Source organism: Marmota monax, unplaced genomic scaffold (assembly GCF_021218885.2).
Source record: "Marmota monax isolate L192 unplaced genomic scaffold, Marmota_monax_Labrador192_F-V1.1 WCK01_AAM20220418_F8-fsc00314, whole genome shotgun sequence".
Lineage (NCBI taxonomy): Eukaryota > Metazoa > Chordata > Mammalia > Rodentia > Sciuridae > Marmota > Marmota monax.
Window position 1 is genome coordinate 1213088 of NW_026692675.1, and position 21572 is coordinate 1234659.

Below are 21572 nucleotides of genomic sequence, written 5' to 3' on the forward strand. Positions count from 1 at the left end.
TAGATAATTAAATAATAAATAAAAATTATATAAAACATATAACAAATAATCATATAAAATACCTAGAATGTTTCAATGTGTTATAATTTCTTTAAAGATACAATGTTTTAACTTTGTTGAGTAATATAAATCTGTATGATTGATGTATGTCCAAGAAACTGTATGAAATTCTCAAATGCCTGATACATCATAGTGCGCTCTGATCAGCCCAGGCACTACTCTATAAGCCTGATGACGATCCAGAGACTGAGGAAAACCAGAAGTCATGTCTGAAGTTCGCCAAGTTTCATGTCTCAGAAAATGCACCTTACTGTCTATTGACCAAATTCCCACAGGTTCCAAAGAAAGGTGGGAATCTAGAGAGGGACAGAATTAGGCAATGATGAACTCAGGAGAGAAATGATGGGTTCTAGGGGAAAGGTGCCTGAACCTCCATTCTCATTCTTGGAAAAAGGGGTCAAAGATTTTCAAAATGTGTAGAACCTCTCAGCCTTTGCTAATTCCTCACTGATATTCTATATTCTTTCTTTCCTGAACATTTACAAGCATTTAGTACATATATTCTCAAATAGTTTTAAAGCTTGCACTTGGGATGTAAGGGATGCTGGAAACATGGCAGTGATTACACCTGACTTGTGGATGAAGAAGGAGGGAAGCTTTCTGGAGGCATCCATGAGGGAGGTGCAGGATATTCTTACACTGTGTCCATGACCTTCAGATTCCACACTCTCCCACGCCAGAAAGAGAGACAGCAATCAGAAAATGCATGCTGATTATTTTATTAGTCTATAGAGGACATGACTATGACCATATTGTTCCATGGCAGAATTTTCCGAAGGACATGGTCTTCTTATTCACTTTCTGAAACAAAAAAAGGGGGGGGGAGTTTGTAGGGAAGATGTGACATGCAGGAGGTTTCTAAAATCTGACTGGCATCACCGAAGCCCTGCAGGGAAGAGCCCACGTGCTCTTCTCCTGCTTCTCCTTCCACCCTGGTTAGACAGCTTGCACTGAGCGTGCTCTACATTCACACTTACAATATGAGGAAATAAAGATAACTACTGGAAGGAGAGGTATGAGGATTGAAACTCAACAAGTTACATTTTTCACTGTGTGAATATGTGGTTTTAACACATCCCAATATCATGTGTCATTATAATGTATCCATAAAATAGTTAACATACCCCATATCAGGGGTAATTATAATGGATCAATAAAAATATAAGAAGAATATTTTGGGGTTACTAATTTTGTGGATGGTATTGAAAATAGTCATGATCAGATGTACAAAGGGGATATCTGCAAAGTCCAACTATAGTAGGGGTATTACACATGGCTTGATTAGAGAAGGTTTGAATCAGTAACTCCATGAATTACTAAAAATTGCAAAATAATAAAGAAGGAGGCAAAAAGATGGAGAAGGAGGAGGTATTTTGAGAAGAAGAAATGGATAAATTCAAAAATTAAGGTAGAAATTTATTTAGAAAGAAGAAAAAATAATAAAAGGAAGAAAAAAGGAGGAGGGAAGGATGATGGTGAAATGATATGTATATCTTGTGAACTGCTCTGAAATTGTTATAAAATATGGTACTTGAAAGGAGAAACAATGAGATCTGAGTAGAATTTATGATACTCATTTGTAGAGTAAAATAGAGAGAGGTGCTTATATGTGTATGAATGTTTCCAAGAGGATATACAAAAAAATTAATGATCCAGATTTATGGTGGAGGTTAGGAGGAGGTAGGATAAGTGCATTCATGATTTAGTTGAACATCTTTTTATTCAGTTGGACTTTCCAGTCAGGTGTAGATTAATTTGTCATAAAGCAAATAAAAATCGAGTGTCCAATTAGGAGCACAGAGGTGAATTCACATGGCAGGGATTCTAGACTGAGAGGCTCAGTGGTTGATAGAACTGTCTTTTCATGATCACAAGGAAACAGGAAATGGGCAATCATCTGAGTCTGAGCAAGGAGACACAGAACAAAGGGAGTTCAATGCCCTGCCCCCCAAAAGCAGCCATGCTTAGTAAACATTGACAGAAAGAACATTTGGTACAGGATGACAGATGATCAGAGTTACCTTCAAGAACTTAAATGGTCATCCTACACTGCCCAAGAATGCCTGATTACACCCATTTAGAAATGGGTTCCATGACCCTGTACTTTCAACATGTTTCCAGATGATTTGTTAGCACCTTCAATTCTGAGAAGCACAATTAGGGCCTTTGTTAGAGAGTGAGCTTAAATCACAGTGGACCCAGAATTCTAGGGTATACTGGGTAGACTGAGCTGGGGAGGACTTTCTACTCTATCCACTTGGGAGAGTGAAGGTGATGCCCAGGGATTGGCAGGATGATATGAGGCAGAAGCTCCCAATTACCTTCTGATTGGGGGGGTCCCTGCTGCTGTCCAGGGCGAGGAGGGCGGCCTTGCTGCTGCTGCTGCTGCTGGCCTCCTTGCTGTGGGGGTCCCTGTTGCTGTCCAGGACGAGGAGGGCGACCTTGCTGCTGCTGCTGCTGCTGGCCTCCTTGCTGTGGGGGTCCCTGTTGCTGTCCGGGACGAGGAGGGCGACCTTGCTGCTGCTGCTGCTGCTGCTGGCCTCCTTGCTGTGGGGGTCCCTGCTGCTGTCCAGGACGAGGAGGACGACCTTGCTGCTGCTGCTGCTGCTGCTGGCCTCCTTGCTGTGGGGGTCCCTGCTGCTGTCCAGGACGAGGAGGGCGACCTTGCTGCTGCTGCTGCTGCTGGCCTCCTTGCTGTGGGGGTCCCTGCTGCTGTCCAGGACGAGGAGGGCGACCTTGCTGCTGCTGCTGCTGCTGGCCTCCTTGCTGTGGGGGTCCCTGCTGCTGTCCAGGATGAGGAGGGCGACCTTGCTGCTGCTGCTGCTGCTGGCCTCCTTGCTGTGGGGGTCCCTGTTGCTGTCCGGGACGAGGAGGGCGACCTTGCTGCTGCTGCTGCTGCTGGCCTCCTTGCTGTGGGGGTCCCTGTTGCTGTCCGGGACGAGGAGGGCGACCTTGCTGCTGCTGCTGCTGCTGCTGGCCTCCTTGCTGTGGGGGTCCCTGCTGCTGTCCAGGATGAGGAGGGCGACCTTGCTGCTGCTGGCCTCCTTGCTGTGGGGGTCCCTGCTGTTGTCCAGGACGTGGGGGACGACCTGGCTGCTGCTGATTGCCTCCTTCTGGTGGTCCCTGCTCTGAGTCATCACCTTCATCTTCATCTTCATTGTCATCTCCACCATCAGCAGGGGGTCTGGGTGGGCGTCCTCCAGGAGGTGGTCTGTGAGGGACTTGTTCGGAGCTCTGGCTGGGGTCCTCAACCTCTGTGTGAGTACAGAACAAGAGTAGATGTGATGGCTGGTAGAAGAACCTCAGCGGGCACCTCTCTGGACTTGGTACACAGACTCTTTATTCTAGAACTTGCCTCTCAACTCTAAACTCCATTTCCATTTACTCCCCTCGGGGAATCTCTTAACTGATATACTCATCACGTGGACTGTTTCTTACCCAGATTTGAAAGTTTTTCTCCTCTGAATTTGCATTAAGGGAAATCTTTGATACCTTCCAGTTGCCAAGCAAAGCAAAGGGATTGTATATCTGAATGCTACCAGCTATCACTGCATGCAGTGATAACTTGTTGTCTATGAATTCATGTCAGACATGTAAGCCACATGTTGAATCAAGACATGTAGTCGTTTAGTGACCTACACTAACCTTGATAAGATGTAATAGAGTGAAGGAAACCCAAGGTGATGGGCCACAGGGAATTGGCTTAGACCGTGCAGCATGTATTGATCTGCTAGAAGTACTGATGAACAGTATCACAAGGTACACAGACACATAATTCTGTGCATTTCGTTCCAGAGCTCTATCATCCAGGGGATTTAGGAAGCACTGAATGACCACTGAGGATGCAGATTAGCTCATTTGCATTTTTCTGTCACCTCTCAGAAGTTCTTTCTCTCTGGGCAACACCTTAACTCTGCCTTTTGTTATCAAGCTAGTAGTTCTGGTCATTTTCCCCAGAATAAATCTTTGGAAAGGCTTTTTTATATTATTGAGGGAAATGACAGCCATTAGTTGCTGAAAATAAAAATGATGGTAAGGAGAGGTTGTAGAAATGAACTTTCCTGAGGAAAAGGAGAAGATCAACTGAGGATGAACTGGCCTTACCTGTCGATAGAGTGGAAGGGCCTTCATTGCTGACCTCTAGGAAATAAGAACAGATGAAGTGAAAAGTTAGTCACCAATCTCAGGGGTCACCCAGGTTCTACTGGGAAAGGTGACTTCCAACCACAACCTGGATCCCCTCTACGTGAACTCAGCCATGCTCTCTGATGCTGAGGAAAGCAGAGGAAGATGTGAGAGAAAGCCTGGTGGTGCCCGTGCTTAGCCTTGCCACATTCATGAAAATATGGAAACCATTTAGGTCTTAACTAGCATCTGTAGAACATTATGGTTAATATATGATAAGAGTTCTGGGTATTTCAATATCACAAGTGGGTATTTTGTGTTTTTTTTTCCACCTCTTTTAAAACCTTAGTGCTTCTTCACTTCATTTTTTGAGTATGGAAATCTTCCATGAACTTTTAGGCCCACCTCATGCACACAGCTCATTGAAATACTGACTGTAAGTCAGAGATAAATGAGAAACTGGGCCCTGATATTTATCTCCCTCTCTATAGACAGAGTCCAGTGTAGTCTCTGGATCTCTGTCTCTGACATAGCTCTGATGTTGGGATTTCTCCTTCCTATGTCCTGCATCTGCTGTATAGCCAGGAAGCCTGCAGCCTCTCTGCTTGGAATACAATAATGTCTCCACAGCAGGCTTCCCTGTGTCAGTCTCTCCCCTTCCTTGCATCTCTGACAACAGGGAACAATCTTTCTTCAAATGCAAAACTTACATCTCCATGCTTTTGCTTGAAAATTGAGAGGGATGTTCCAACTTTACCTAAAAGTCTAAAGCCCTGGCATGAAACAGAGCCATGTGTGGTATTACAGTTTTCATAAAAACTCTGTAGTCCTGTCCTCATAATCTTCCCTCCCTCCCCTTCCCTCTCTGTAGTGTGGCTTTCTAAACCACAGAAGTTCCTACAATCCCCATTTGCTTTTACCTTCATTTGAGCTCTGAGCTGGGCTCAGGGCCAGCAAGGCCACTGTGAGCAGGACCACCAGCATCTTGGAGGAGGTTGTGCAGTTGCTCCCAAATCTGTGCTGGGGGAAGCCAGGCAACTCCCTTTATATGGAGGAGTAGAACAGTGGTGCCTTTGAGCTCCATGCTGGTGACCTCATAGCTGACACACAAGGATGTCTTGCATCCTTGCTTTCTCTTTGGGACCTCAGCCCAGCAGGATGAGGTGGACAGGCAGTTGTCAGTATGTCCTTTCTAGGAGGCACAGCATGTGAGTTGAGCAACAGTGTTGAAGCCAAACTGTCCTCACAATCAGCACCAATATTAGAACAGAAGTTCCATAATTACGTGAATTTGTCTGTTTAATGAGACTATGAATCTGTCCTTCTACTGTGAATGTGTTTGTGGGAAGTTGTACTGCACACATGTTTTTTTGTGTCAACAGTGACCTTATTTGCAATGTGATTTGGTTGGTGCATGTGTTTTTAAAACCCAAACTCAGTCAATGAAGATGTATGAGTCCCTATATGTATTGAATATTGTGAAGGTGTGATGAGTTACTGGTATTTCTCCTCAGATCTCTGATCAGTCAGGAGCCACACATGAATATGTGGTAACAAAACATTGACCCTTAGCCTGTTAGAACCTGAAAAATTGCCCAGAAATCATACGACTGGCTTTTATAAGGGAAATCTTGATGTTGTACTAACACACATGGGAATAAAAAGTTCTGTTTTCACTAATATGTTTGGGTGGATTTAAAGCAAAGTTGTCAGATGATACCCTGTGAAATTTCCCTAGCAGTGAAACACAGATATACATTTCCAAGATGAGCAGTGCTATTCCACAATCTCAAACTTGTTCAAAGCATTGCCATATTCCATAGTGTTCTTTATCACTTCCAGTGAAAATGGGTTGGGCATAATTATGCATTTCATTAATGCAGGCTCATAGCATCTTTGAAATCTCAATTTCATTGCATTCACATTCTGTGTTACAGTCATATTCTATCTGGTTGTCTGGGATTAGTATTCACAATGAGGAACATTCTTTACAATAATCTGAGTGGTCATCATCCCTACTCTCACAAAAATAGGTGATTTATTGTGTTCTGAACTCAACCTCCCTGCATTTATTTATCATTTTATGTTTCCTCCCTCCTTCATTTTGGGAGAATTCCTTTATTTAATCTTATACATCAACTTTTATTCCATTCTTCACTAGCTGTGTTTCATTTTTTATTCCAGAATTCTGGAGCAGGGTACTGTGTTTCTGTCAGGTCCCTGCATGACTTGCTGTACCATCTGCTATTCATTGTGCTCTCTAGTAGTTACCTGCTCACCCTTATCAGGGACAATCTAAACCCTTCTGTACTACCAGCTGCATCACATCTTTTCAGACCTTCTCCAGGTGTGTGCAAGTGTTCAGTTATGCAGGACTGGTGATAAGTTGATGGGCATGTTTGGAGGTATGGCAGGGAGAGGTATGGGATTGGAAATGGTAAAGGGGTCTCTTATCAACCGGGTGCAACTGGATCCCTTGTTGTGTATGTGAGTGTCCTTTTTGCCCTTTTTTCCAGAGCATACTAAAGGAAGGCTTCCTAAATAATGGGGTTGGCTGCAGATATGAGTAACCCTTCAAGGTGACCAGGCTGGTGGATATACATATATATTTGGATATATTCCATATGGGGTGATGGGGTGCATATTACAAGTTGGTAATCCTTTGCAGACCATGTTAAAAAAGAGACATTGTCCCTCGGCTAATGGGTTTTTGGGAGACACAGCAGAGCTGCTTTGGCCTGGCACATTCTTCTATTTACTGCCATGACAGCCTAATTTCTGCAGACACAATATGAGAAGAGAACCAGGTGTTGAGTGGTCCTCACCAGATGACATACTGTTGATCTTCAGATGGGAAAGGAGCTACAGAGAGAGGGAGCAAAGGGGAGAGCCGGTCTGAGGTTCCTCCCACTCCATGTGAACAACTATGGATGTTGCAGTCTGCTGCAGTCATCCTTGTCCTTGGCTTAGTGGGTCCTGTCAGAGAGTAGGTGATTCTTCCAAATATCACTCATTCTGGGTCTCTTCCTGCCCTTTTCCTATATCAGCAATGCATGAAAGCGGCTAGTGCATCCTGAAAGAAAAATATCACTTTTGAACGCACCAGACACAACCACACTGAGGCAATAGAGCACTGATAGAGCATCTGTCAGTTAAGAAGGGTGTGGTTGAAGCCTTGAGCAAGGCCACAGCAGGAAGTTTTGGGAGCCCTAGGTGAGTAGACACCCTCCAGCAAGGGTCTTGTCTGAAATGTGTACTCTGTCTTGATGTAGAATAATCCCAGTTAATCTGGATGCACAGAAGAGGATCATAGGTTGGAAAACACACTGGGAAGCTTAGCAAGATGCTGTCTGAAAACACAAAAAATGAGCTGGAGTTGAATTCACTAGTACAATGGATCTGTTTTCTTTTTTTTTTTAATTTTTTATTGTTGGTTGCTCAAAACATTACATAGTTCTTGATATATCATATTTCACACTTTGATTCAAGTGGGTTATGAACTCCCATTTTTAGCCCATATACAGACTGCAGAATCACATCAGTTACACATCCATTGATTTACATATTGCCATACTAGTATCTGTTGTGTTCTGTCAATGCCCAGTACACAAAAGACAAAATCAAAAATATGAACAAATGAAATATGCCAACACAGAAATCTAGATTTCTACATCTGAATCACCCATCTTTGTTTGTGTTGTCTGCCCAAAATAAACATGTGCTGGGTCTAATTAATAACATTAAATTATTTTCACTCAAGTGTGGAGACTCAGGTCGGCATTTAAGTTATTTTCTCTTTATTAAAAAAAAAGAAAGGAGTAAAATTAATTAGGATTGACAGGGCTTGGTTCCCACATTTCTAATCTCAGGATTTGGGAATATAAATTAGGAGGAGTGTGAGCTCAAGGTCAGCCTCACCAGTATAGCAATATCCTACATTAAATAATAAATAGATAATTAAATCATAAATCAAAATTATATAAAAGAACAAATGAATAATTTTATGATATACTTAGAATTTCAATATGTTATAATCTCTTGGAAAATAAGATTTTTCTTTTCAAATTGTTGAGTCTTATAAATTCATATGATTGGTATTGATATTGGTATTGGCATTGGCCCTAGAAATTGTAGAAAATCCTCATGTGCCTGATACATCATGGTGCACTATTATCAGCTACAGCTCTATTCTATAAGCCTCAAAGGTCTAGAGACTGCAAAAACAAAAAAACAAACAAAAAAAAAAACCAAAACAAACAAACAAACAAAGAAACAAAAAAACTAAAAGTTATGTATGAAGGTCTCCAGGTTTCATGTCTTTACAAATCCACCCTACTGCCTATGTACCAGATTCACACAGGTTTGGATGAAGAAACATGGGAATCTCGAGAGGGACAGATTTAAGCAATGATAAATCTGAGGAGAGAAAAGTTGGGTTCTAGGGAAATGGTGTCTGAATTTACATCCCCACAATTGGAAAATGGGAACAATGATTTTGGAAATGTGTAGACCCTCTCAGCCTGTGCAAATTCCTCACTGATATTCTATATCCCTTCTTTCTTGAAAATTTACAAGCATCTTAGTACATATATTCTCCAAGACTTTTAAAGCTTGCACTTGTCTTATGAAAAGTAAGTGATGCACGAAACCCTGCAATAATTACACCTGACTTGTGGATGAAGAGGAAAGGAAGCTTTCTGGAAGTATCCATGAGAGGGGTCCAGGATGTTCTTACACTGTGTCTATGACCCTCACAATCCCCAGAAAGAGACAGCAATCAGAAAATGCATGCTGATTATTTTATTGGTCTATAATTATTACCGAAGGACATTGTCTTTCTATTCTCTCTCTGAAACAAACAAAAGGGGAAGGTTATAGGGAAGATGTGACATGCAGGGGGTATTCTAATCCCTGTCTGGCATCAACTGAAGCCCTGCAGGGGAGAGCCCACCTCCTCTGCTTCATTTTCTTACCCTTCCCTTTTTGATTTCTTTTTCCTTCACTCTGGTTAGGCAACTAGCCTGGAACCTGCTCTACATTGTTGCTTATAACCTGAGGAATAAAAGATTATTTTTAGAAGGGGAAGTATGGAGATTGAAACACAACAAGTTTTATGTGTGGATGTATGATTTTTAACAACACATTCTAATACCATGTATAATTATGATGCATCAATAAAAATAATAATTTTATTTCTACATTACTAATTCTGGGGATACTCTTGAAAATAGTCATGATTATATTTACAAAGAGGATGACTGCAACATTGAACCATAATACTAGTATTCAATAAGCATATTACCAGGGCTTAATTAGAGAAATTAGGGTTAGGAACTTCATGGAATACTTCATGTCATTTCAAATTAATAGATAAGTAGGCAGAAGGAATGGATACAGAGGAATTTTAGAAAGCAAGCGATGAAAATTCAAAAATAAGAAGGATTTTCATTTAGAAAGAAGAATAATGAACAACAGGATGGAATGAAGGAAGGACTATTGTAACTGATGTGATTCTGCAATCTGTATACGGGGTAAAAATGGGAGTTCATAACCCACTTGAATCAAAGTGTGAAATATGATATGTCAAGAACTGTGTAATGTTTTCAACAACCAACAATAAAAATTAAAAAAAAAATAATGCCCTTGTCCACAATACTCCTGAGAAGGGATTATTTCTAAACAAAACCTAACGGATTCTAAGTTTATTATATATTTTACACTTTTTTACTTTTTTGTTCTTCCCTGTATATTTTCCAATTCTTATCACTACCCCATGTACATCAAACTTCCATGTTAATTGTCGTTTTTTTAACCAAAGAAATACTGTCTAATAAATTCATGCATTCTATAGTGTTAATGAGCAATGATAATACTCTTTTCCAAAGGCTTTTATTTCATGGGACAGTAGGCAAGGAAGAATAACACATGACAAAAAGAAAAAATCAGGAGCAGTCATATTTGAGGAACTGAGGCAGTGTAAAAGAAAATTTTTAAGCATTCCAAGTGCTTCTCAATTCTGAACTCAAAATGCACATCAGAAACAGGATACATAAAATTAACCACATACATTGCTCCAATTGAATTAAATGTCTTCAATTAAATGTAAAAACATCTTAATAATGGGTTACAAAACAAATTATAATCATTAAATGTTTAAAACATTGAATTATCTTTCAATTATTATTTCTGTTTCATATATAGAGCTATAGAAATTACTGAGTTCCTCATAAAAGAAACATAGATCATACTCTTAAATATTCTGTGAATCTGTTTATTTAAAGACTAATTTTAAAATAAACTTAAATCAGAACTTATTATTATCTCACATATGACCTGTTTTTATAATGATAAGAAATTTTGTAGGAGAATGTCATCCTTGAATCTTTACAAAATAAGGCATAGATCTACAAAAAAAAAAGAAGGATTTTCATTTAGAAAGAAGAATAAAGAACAACGGGATGGAATGAAGGAAGGACTATGGTAGAATTTGAAAAGCTCTGAATGTATTGTAACATATGGCACTTGATGTGAGCAACATAGAGCAAAATGGAGGCATGTGATTATATGTGTCTCAGTGTTTCCAAGAGAACACATAAAAATTTAATAATCCAGACTAATGTTGGGAGACGTGAGGACATAGGATAAGGCTTTCCTGATTTAGTTACATACCTCTCTATTCTGTTGAATTTTCCAGAACAACATGGATCGATTTACAAAACTGCATAGAAAAATCAAACTTATATTTGGTAGCACAGACTTGGATTCATGTAGCAGGGATTCTGGATTGAGAGGCCCAATGAGAGATAAAACTGACTAGTCCTGGTGACATGTACAGTAAATGTGAAATTATTTGAGTCTGAGCTAGGAGACAAGGACCAAAAGAAAACACTGCTGGTCTTCACAAAGCAGTTACTTTCAGTTAATATTGGGAGAAAAGATGTTTGGTGCAGTGTGACTCCAATCAGAATTACCTTGGAGAACTTAAAGGGTCATCCTATACTATGCAAGAATATTTATACATATCTAGAAATGGGTTCCATGACCATGTCCTTTCAACATGTTCACGGATGATTTGTTAGCACCCTGAATTATAAGAAGCACAAGAGTTACGGCCTTTGCTGGAGAGTGAGCTTAAGTCACAGCTGCCCCTGAATACTAGACCTGGGGTAGATTGAGCTGGGGAAGAGTTTATACTTTATCCACTTGGGAAAGTGAAGGTGATGTCCAGGGCTTTTCAGGATGATAAGTGTCAGGAAGCTCCCAATTACCTTCTGACTGGGTTGGTCCTTGTTGGTTTCCAGGATGAGGACGATTGTGTTGCCATTGTTGTTGCTACTGGACTCTTTGAAAACTCATCTGGTGTCCAGGAGGAGGAGGTTTAGGAGGGTGCTGATTACCTCCTTGTGGTGGTCCCTGCTGTGATTCATCAACTTCATCTTCATCTTCATTCTCATCTCCACCTCAACAGGGGGTCAGGGTGGGCGTCCTCAAGGAGGGGGTCTTTGAGGGCCTTGTTAAGACATCTGGCTTGGGTCCTCCACCACTGTGTGGCTACAGTGTAAAAGTAAATGAGATACATGGTGGAAGATCCTCTTCATTGTGCACCACTCTGACCTTGGCATTGAAAGAAATTGATTTTTAAGAACTTACCTCTCAATAGCAATCTCCCTGGTTACCGCTGTCTCCACATGAAAATCTCCTGTTATCCAAGGACACAGTTATAACTTGTTGCCTATGAATCCAAGTCTGACACCTAAGCAAGATGTTGAATCAAGACATAGATGCTTAGTGACCTAGACCCATGTGGTTAAACTATAGGAGAGTGTAGAGGAAACAAGGTGATGGCTCACAAGGAACTCATTGATTATCTGTGGCATATAATTATCTGCTACAAGCCTCAGCTAAATGAAGAAGCCAAGAGAAATGGGTTACAGTCACATACTTTAAGAAATAGTGATATAATTGGAGAGAGAAACATTGGGGAGTAAGGAAACTTTGAATGACTTCTATTAGCACTGAGAAGGCACAATTAGAACACATATAAATAATCTACCACCTCTCAGCATTTATCTGTCCCTGGGGCTACAGCAAATTATTCCTTTTGTCACTGAAGCCATTCCCTGCCATTCCTGCTAATAGAATCCAGAATCAAAATTTGGTAAGGTTTGCCTATGTTATTAGGGGAACTGACCTTCAGTATTTCCTGACAACAAAATGATGGTAATGAGACATTCCTGCGGAAATGGTAGAGAAGGTGTACTGAGGCTAAACAGGCTTTACCTGTTAATAGGTCTGCCACGAGACCACCGCTGGCTTCATGAAAGCAGGTTGGCTTCAAGTAATTTCTAGGGAATTTTAAATAAAGAGACAAGACTCTCATTACCTTTAATACCAGCTCTGGGATGGCTTCTCCTAGTTCCTACCTCCAGCCACCTAATTCTGTGGTGAGGTTTACAGAAGAGACTAGCTAGAGAGAGAGAGAGAGAGAGAGAGAGAGAGAGAGAGAGAGAGAGAGAGAGAGAGAACATGCCACGGAGTGGACTTTTATTGGGAAACAAAAACTTCTGGGCCAAATCCCATCCAATGAAGGTTAAGGGGGCAGCATCCCAAGGTCAGGGGTGACAATTGGGTGTTTTGGCAGTGGCCAGGCATGCCTCTGCACAGACAAGCCCTGGGACCTGGAAAAGGGTGGGGAAGGCTCTAACACAGCTGTTTCTAAGCACCTCTCACCCAGCCAGGGAGGTAACTCAAATCACGTGTGAAGATGGCCTCACACATATTGCCCCTTTTTTCTTTTAAAAAGCAGGTGATGATTTACCCTCTCGAGTCTCTGCACTCTGGCTCTATAGACACGCCATCCTATAATTACAACACAAAAAAGAATTAACAGCAAAGAGAACAATCCAATAATGTACCAGGCCGAGTGTTTATGAATATTTCCAGGGTTAAATCCATTTAATTCCTTCAATATTTGATTAGCCAAAGAAGAAGCAGCTCTATTATTTTGAATATCTTTGATATGATGATGGAGTTCCAAATGATCCAAGCTATTATTAATCTTTTGTAAAATACCCAACAAATGGTTCTTAACCTTCTCTCAATGCCAGTGAGAAGCATTGTATTTGGCAGCTGTAACACACACATATTTATACCTTGCATTGCATTTAAGCCTTTCTTTAAACTTTAAAGGTGAAAGTTCATTACCTATATTTATAACAGTTGCCTCTAAGGTGTTTACCTTAGTCTCAATCCTTTCATCAATATTTACTTGATTGTGCAGAGCCTTGGAAGTATTTTGGGCTAAATTATTAAGAAATTTTGCATGTTGAATATTTTGAGATAAAGTTATTGAGGCTGTGACTGTGGATACAATGAACAAAACCAAGGCCCAAACTCCCACAATTATAATTCCAAAGGCATGTCTAGGTCTCACTAGCTGGATATGGATTTGCTGTAAGACTTGAAAACCACCATCAGTGTACCATGGCTCTGAAATATTAGCAGGCATTAAAACAAAAGAGGGCTGATGAAGTACCAGCACTCCTTTTCCTCTATTACATCTAGTAATATAATTGGTTAGGTTACATTTGTTACATGTTACAACATATCTGTTATCTATTCATTTAACTTTTACATTTCCAATGATTAAAACATATGGAGATTGGACACAGGCTTGTAAGCCATAGCAAGATCCCTCCTTACAGCTCTTGCCAACAAATTTTGCTAAAGGCTTGTCTGTAAAATGTAAGAATTGTGAGGTAGCAATTAAGTGCCAGACATCTTTTTGAATACCACGCCCCGCACGGTAAGTCAAAATATTACTAACAAATCCTGTACGTGTCATAGCAGAATTTTTTCATAATTGTCTCTTATCAATTTTTGGAGATGAGTCTAAAATATAGCCACTACCTGTAGATAACTTATGTTGTACTTGAAAAGTATTTATACAATCTATCCATGTATGAAAGGTGCCAATCTCAATTGTAGAACTATATGGACTGTGAGGTATTTGTGGAGGTTTTGCAGAGATGACTGATTTGTTATGGGAAAGTCCCATTTTAATCACTGATCTTGTATAAGGTTTTAAGTCTCCATAAATAGTATGATTAGTCAGTCTAGGTCTCCCACCCACTATCTTTTCCTCATATGATACTCTCAGACAGCCAGCATGTTTATCGTGGGACCAACACAAAGGTAATTGGGCACTGTAGCCAGAATTATTAAATCAGGTCACATGATTGGGAGTAATACGAGTATCTGTAAATCCTCCCATCATGAATGAGTCATTATTAAACAATGGAATAGATTCTCCAGTCCACACAGCTGGATATACCAGGGTGGATCTGGGACATACATCCAGTAAGTGTCTGCTCCACTCCCTTTTACCTGACAGCCCAGCAGGGCAATCACTGTAGTTACCATCATCAATGGAGGCTTATTCCTTCCTAGGATTCAAATTATTTGCGAAGCATGTGTTGTCAGCTCCTTCACCCCTTCCCATGAGATCAGCTTTTCAGCTGGGTCATGTTGGTTCCTCTTTATTCTTCTTTGATATCTCTTCCTTTTGAGTGGAGGCTTCTCCAGGTTGATAATCAGTCGCTTGAATCTCAGTTCTATCTCTTCCATGTGTGATTGCATGTTCAGGCAACCAGATAGGATGAAAAGCACCTTCTGGAAAAATACAAGCATGACCTCTGCCCCACATAATCACTGTATCTGGGCCTTTCCATTGACCAGTCTTTAAGAGTTTCCACAAAACTCTGCCTAAAGTGCCTGTTGTTGTGGAAGACATATGTCTCTCAGCTGCAGTCTGAACTTCTGTGTCACAATTTAAAAAATTTAAAACACACAAGGCATGGATGAGGCTATTTTGGGGAGTCATAAACCTATTCCCCCCTTTGAATTTTTATAATTGCATCTTAATAGATAAATGAGCTTGTTCCACAATGGCTTGACCTTGGGAGTTACTCGGAATTCCTGTTTTATGGTCAATTTGAAACTCTTGGCAACATTGTTGAAAAGAAGAGCTTACATAAGCTGGTGCATTATCTGTTTTAATCTGTATAGAGCATCCTAACAGAGCAAAACTGCTGGGCAATGAGAAGTCACATGTTGAGTGTTTTCTTTTGTATGTGCTGTGGCTAAAATAAATCTCCTTGTAATATCTGAATTTGTATCAACTATCACATGTACATAACATTGTTCACCAAATTGAGGAATATGAGTTACATCCATTTGCCATATTTGATTGGTTTAAATCCACAGGGATTTACCCCTGAAGGCAGAGATGGAGTGTGAATAACACACTTAGGGCAGTGACTTACAATTTGACGAGTTTGTTGTCTGATAATATTGAATTTTTTACATAAGCTAGGAGCATTCTTATGATGCAAGGAATGTGAAGCTTGTGCACAGTCATTTGGAGACAAACAGCTACTAATTTATCATTCTTGTCATTACCTGAAGTTAAAGGTCCTGGAAGATTAGTGTGAGCTCATATGTGTCCTATGAAACATGGGTATATTTGCATTTGCACCGCCTTTTGTAGATTATGAAATAGTTTAAATAGCTCTTGTGATGAGGTATACCCAATAACTGAAGCTTCAATATTTTTGGTAACTCCAACTGCATATATGCTGTCAGAATAAATATTAATAGGCTCATTAATAGCTCTCATTTAAGGCACAAATGAGAGCTTGTAGCTCTGCTCTTTGGGCAGAAGTATATGAGGTTTGTATTACCTCTGTGTGAACATGGCTATAAAAACCTGCTTTACCTGAGCTTGAAACATCAGTGAACACTGATAGAGCTCCATCTATGGGCTGGGCATGTACAATCTTTGGAAAAATAAGCGGTGTTATTGATGCAAATTGAAAAATTTTATCACAAGGGTAATGACTTTCTATCTGACCAGGAAAATCAGCAAAAGCTATTTGCCATAAACTAGAAGCTTGAACAAGCCAATAATTTTGATGAACAGAAAAGGGAATAATTATAATATCAAGTTAAGATCCAATTAATTGTAAAACTCTTGTTCTACCTTTAATTACTAATTGTGCAATAGAGTCATGAAAAGGAATGAATGTCTTTTGGGGAGAGTGGGCTAAATGAATCCAATCAATAACTCCCAATCTTTGCCATATGGCTCCCGTTGGGCTATGCACAGTTGGAAATATTAATAAATATACTTGTTCTTTAGGATTAATTCTAGTAAGCTGTGCATTTTAATTGCATTTTCAACCTTTTTTTAAAGCTGTGCTAGCCTCTATTGTCAGCTGACATGGAGAGGTTGGAGAAGGATCTCCTTGTAATATCTGAAATAAAGGACTTAAATCAGAAGTAGTCAGTTTTAAGGATGGCCTCAGCCAATTAATATCTCCTAATAATTTTTGAAAGTCATTAAGGGTATGTAATTCCTCAACGTTTATCTGTAGATTTTGAGGATAGATTGTAAGTCCTTGAATTATCTGATCTAAATGTTGAAAGGGAGGCATCTTTTGTATCTTTTGAGGAGCAATGCACAAACCAATTGCTGTAAGTGAAGCCTCTAACTGAGTAAAAATTTCTGAAAGTATTTCTGCATTAGCATGAGCCAATAGTATAGCATCCATACAATGAATAATATATGTATCAAGAAAGTTATCTCTTATAGGAGCTATCGCTTGAACCACAAATTTTTGACATAAAGTAGGACTATTACGAATCCCTTGAGGCAAGACCTTCCAGCAATATCTTTTAACAGGTTCTTTAAAATTAATTGCTGGGACAGTGAAAGCAAATTTTTCACAATCACCACGATGCAACCCTACTGAGTAAAAAACAATCTTTTAGATCTATTACCATTAAGGTATAGTTTAGAGCAATTGCTGTGGGGAAGGGAGTCTGGGCTGCAATGATCCCATAGGCTGAATTGCATGGGTTATTGCCCTTAAATCCTGTAGTAACCTCCAATTACCTGACTTTTTCTTAATAACAAAATGGGGGGGGGGTTGTTCCAAGACTAAGCATTGATTCTATATAACCAGCCTGAAATTGTACCTCAACTAACATATGAATTATCTTAAGTATTTCCCCTGATATGGGCCACTGAGAAATCCATGTAGGCTCTTCTGTGAGCCAGATGATCTTTTCTGCTGTCTTTTGTATCAGGGAGACACTCAGGGCCCCTAGTAAAAATTTTGGTTTGGAGTATTTACTAATCTCTGTCAAGGAGACTGGTTTATAAGCAGATACTCTCCTGGATAAGTTCCCTCATTATCTCCAGGAAGAAGCTCTTGATTAATTTACTAAAATGATCTCATAGAATGTGGACTTACCAATAATAATCCTATTTTGCTTAATATCTCTCTTCCCCATAGTTTTACTGGTAAGGACTCTAACACTTAAGGTTTAAAAACTCCACTGTTCCTATCAGGATCCTCCCAACGGAGATAATTTGCACTTTGAGGAGACTGTGAGATTTGTCCAATTCCCTCTTGGTTAGTTGGTGCTATTAGTAAGGGCGAATTTTAGGCCAGAAACGACTAGACAGAACAGATATGTCAGCTCCTGTGTCCACCACGCCTTTAAATTTTTTATGATTAATTTTAAGTTCCAGTAGGTGGCACTCCTGCCTCACTAATTGAGACTAGTACTCAGTGCCTGGTGGTTTGGAAACTCAATTTACTTGTGGGTGTGCATCCGAATTACAGGGTAATAAAATTAATTGAGCAAATGTATTTTTTGGAGTAAGACAAAGGGTGTAATTTGACTTTACAGTAACATTTAATTCTCCTTCAAAATAAGAATCTATTACTCCAGGTATTACCTCTTGGCCCCTTTTAAATTGTTACATCCCAAAATTTACCCTATACTTTCTCTGGGGAGTGGCCTGAAAATCCCAGTAGGGATTTGTTGTGGCCCTATGTCAGGATTTAATTCAATTGTCATTGAGGGTCATAAAGAAACTGTGTGTGAGATTCACTTTGGTAAAAATGTTGGCTCCTCATGTTCAGCGGTGTGACATTAAATTGCAAGACCTTCCTTCTAGTTCCCCTGCTTTTTCAGCGCCCCCCGCCCCCCCAAAAAATGGTAATGGGCCAACCGCAAGTTTTTTGTCTTCTTACCAGGCTGAAGTGACAGCTAGAAGGCGCACTGATCAGTGCCATCTTGGTCTGCCTCGTGGTCTTCCACCATGTAATATCTACTACCAACAGCAGAGGGAGCCCTGGGCTTTAAATTATGAGCATTACAGTTTTGCAAGTAATGACTGCTCCTTCCACAATGAAAGCACCTCCAGTGGTGACTGCATATCAATTCTTGGGGCGGCAGAGTTTGTTTTAAAGCTGTAGGGAGTGTAATTATTTGTAAATGGGCTGGATCAATATCAGAACACAAGCGAATAAATTCTGAATCTGTGCCCTTTTTTCTATGGGGTCTTACAACATCCTGACAATATTTATTTGCATTTTTAAATGCCAATTGCTTAATGATAAACTCACAAGCACCCGGATTGCCAATGGAACTGTTTGTAGTTTGGTAAATTCACACTACGAAATCAGAATAAAGCTCATTGGCACCTTGTTTAGCTTTAGTCAGAACTAAGCTCGGTTGGTCCCTGGAGGCAATCTGCCTCCAGGCATGCTTTGCACAGGCTGTAATCTGATCATACACCACAATTTCATAATTTAGTTGCCTTTCCAAATCAATAAATTCACCCATTCCTAAAAACATCTCCATGGGTGTTTGAAGATTTTGCCTCTGATTACTCTCTGCTTGCTCAGAACAGAAATCTGTCTAGAATGACCTCCAAAGTTGAAAATCCCCTCCACTCAAGCAAGCCCTGGAGATGGAAATCTAGTCACTCTGCGGGATTGCTTGAGAGCATATAGTCTCAAGCAAGCTCTGCAAGAATGGTGAATTTGGACCGTAGACCTTGCAGGCATTTTTTTACTCTTTAATAGTTTTAAAAAGAATTACTGTGTGGATGCAAACATGCTGGTCTTGGTCATTAATCTGCTCAAAAGCTGGGAAGAGCTGAAATTCGTTAGTATCTTCTTCAGCTTCTTGCGCTTTTCTAATTCCCCGCTGCAATGGAGTAATGAAAGTCATTGCTAGCTCAGAGCATCTGTTAAAATTTGTCCTTTTAACAGACAATGGCCATATTTGCATGGTCAGGCCATATTTGCATGGTCAGCATAGCTTGTTGAAATTCCCTGGTAAATCCTGCATTTCATTGTCAGATTCCTCTCCCTTAGTCTGCGATTCCTCCGTAGATTCTCCATTGTCGCCATGTTGAATTTGGGCTTGTAAGCCATGTGGAAGAGCTCTATGAATCTCTTCCAGATTTTCCTTTCTGAGAGAAGGACCATCTTTCCCCCGGAGGCTTCTTCTATGATCTCCCTCTCTATGGTTTTCCTCTAGATTACTCTGGCTTGGCTCAGGCAAGGCTAACTTTTTTACTTTCTGTTTTGCCCAGAGATTTTTGGTTTGAATATAATTTGTCTTAGTTTTTGTTTTTAGCCAGTTTAGAGGAAAGAAGATTTCCTGAGCCTCAGGCAATTTTTCCATTTGAATAGACTTAATGGCTCTCTGAATACCTTTCAATAGATCTTGGGGGGGGGGGGCACAGACTATGGCCCATATAATCAAAAAGACTGTTCTCTAATGCAGTTTACATCTTTTGTGTAATTTCAAAGTTTCCAGGTAATTCATTAGAAAGGCAAATTTTATGCAATTTCCTCCCGAATTTGTCCCAAGGATGCAAATTTGGTGAATCTGGGTCACAAAATCAAGGGCACAATTCACCTACAACCTTTAAGAATTGTAGCAACTGAGGTTTTTAACTTGTTTTCCCTTCTGATTAATTATTTTCTCTAAAATAGTCAAATACATGTCTTTATCAGTAGAAGTTGGATTCCATTATTAAGATTTTTAATGTCCCTTTGCTCCAAAAACTGTCTGGTACTTCTGTGACCCTAAAAATGTCATAAATTCTGTATTTCTATACTGTGCTCCCTAACTCAACCTAGTCAATTTACTTATGCCTCACTCCTAGGTGCTACTTCTGTCACATGACCAGCGCTGGCTTCATGAAAGAAGGTTTGATTCATAAGTAATGGCTAGGGAGTTTTCAATTAAAGAGACAAGAATCTCATTACCTTTAATAGCAGATCTGGGATTGCTTCTCATAGCTCCTGACTACAGCCACCTTATGAGGTGGCGAGGCTTGCAGAAGAGACTATCGAGAGAGAGAGAGAGAGAGAGAGAGAGAGAGAGAGAGAGAGAGAGAGAGAACACATCAAGGAGTAGACTTTTGTTGGGAAACAAAAACTTCTGGTGAAAATCCCATCAAATGAAGGTTAAGGGGGGGCAGCATCCCAAGGTCAGGGGCGACAATTGGATCTTCTGGGCAGTGGCCAGGCACGCCTCTGCTTGGACAAGCCCGCAGACCTGGAAAAGGGTGGGGAAGGCTCTAACACAGCTGTGTCTAAGTGCCTCTCACCCAGCCAGGGAGGTAACTCAAATCACGTGTGAGGATGGCTTCCCACAGATAGGTAAGAAAAATCTTCATAGTTGATCTCTAGGAAATAAGAAAGGCGGAAATGAAAAGGCAGTCACCAATCTAGTGTTCCCTGGATCCTACTGTGAAAGATGACTTCCATTCCAACCTGGAAACCCTCTAAATGATCTCTCATCCACACTTTATGATGCTGGTGAAAAGGACAGAAGATGTTAGAGAAAGGCTTGGAGGTGCCAATGCCTAGTTGCCATCTTTGAGTGAAAATATGAAAACCTTTTGGGCTTCACTAGCATCAGTGAAAACTATCAACAATATTTTTTAAATATTTTGCAAATTTTAATGTCAAAATTATTATTTTTTTAACCCCTTTCTTTTTTAATCACTTTGCTCCCATTGACTGCTTTTCCACGTTTGGAAACCAGCAATGAAACTTTGCATCCAGTGGTGCAATTAGTTCTCACGGAATATTGAAACATTGAATGTATATAGTTCAGAGGCAAATGAGAAAGTAATTGGGCCCTGATATTTTTAAGTCACTCAGTAGAGAGAGTCCAGTTCGGTCTGTAGATCTCCATCTCTGTCAAAGGCTGATGCATGGATTTCTCTTTCTTTGTCCCGCATCTACTTGGAGTATAATAATTCCTCCCCAGCAGGCTTCTCTATGCCAGTCCCCCCATATTCCTGTGTATCTGTGACAACATGGAGAGATCTTTCCTCAAATTTGAATTTTCCTTGCCATGCTTCTGGTTGAATTTTTCCTTTGAAGGGGTGGGCACTTCCAATTGTATCTGATATCTGAAATCCTGCCAGGAAATGGGGACATAACTAGTCTTACACTTTTCTTAAAAATTCTACAGACCTGTCCTTATTATTATCTTTCCTCCCT

General features: G+C 40.2%; 1 protein-coding gene across 1 annotated transcript; it reads right to left on the reverse strand.

The window, feature by feature from the left end:
* Window positions 1-763: 763 nt before the first annotated feature.
* LOC124093964 (uncharacterized protein DDB_G0271670-like) lies at window positions 764-19275 on the reverse strand. The gene is made up of 4 exons (XM_058579934.1): window positions 19144-19275; window positions 4165-4200; window positions 2382-3314; window positions 764-861 (listed from the first exon to the last, which is right to left on the reverse strand). Exons 1-4 carry the CDS (start codon window positions 19273-19275, stop codon window positions 802-804), a joined length of 1161 nt encoding a protein of 386 aa, XP_058435917.1. The 3' UTR covers window positions 764-801.
* Window positions 19276-21572: the final 2297 nt, after the last annotated feature.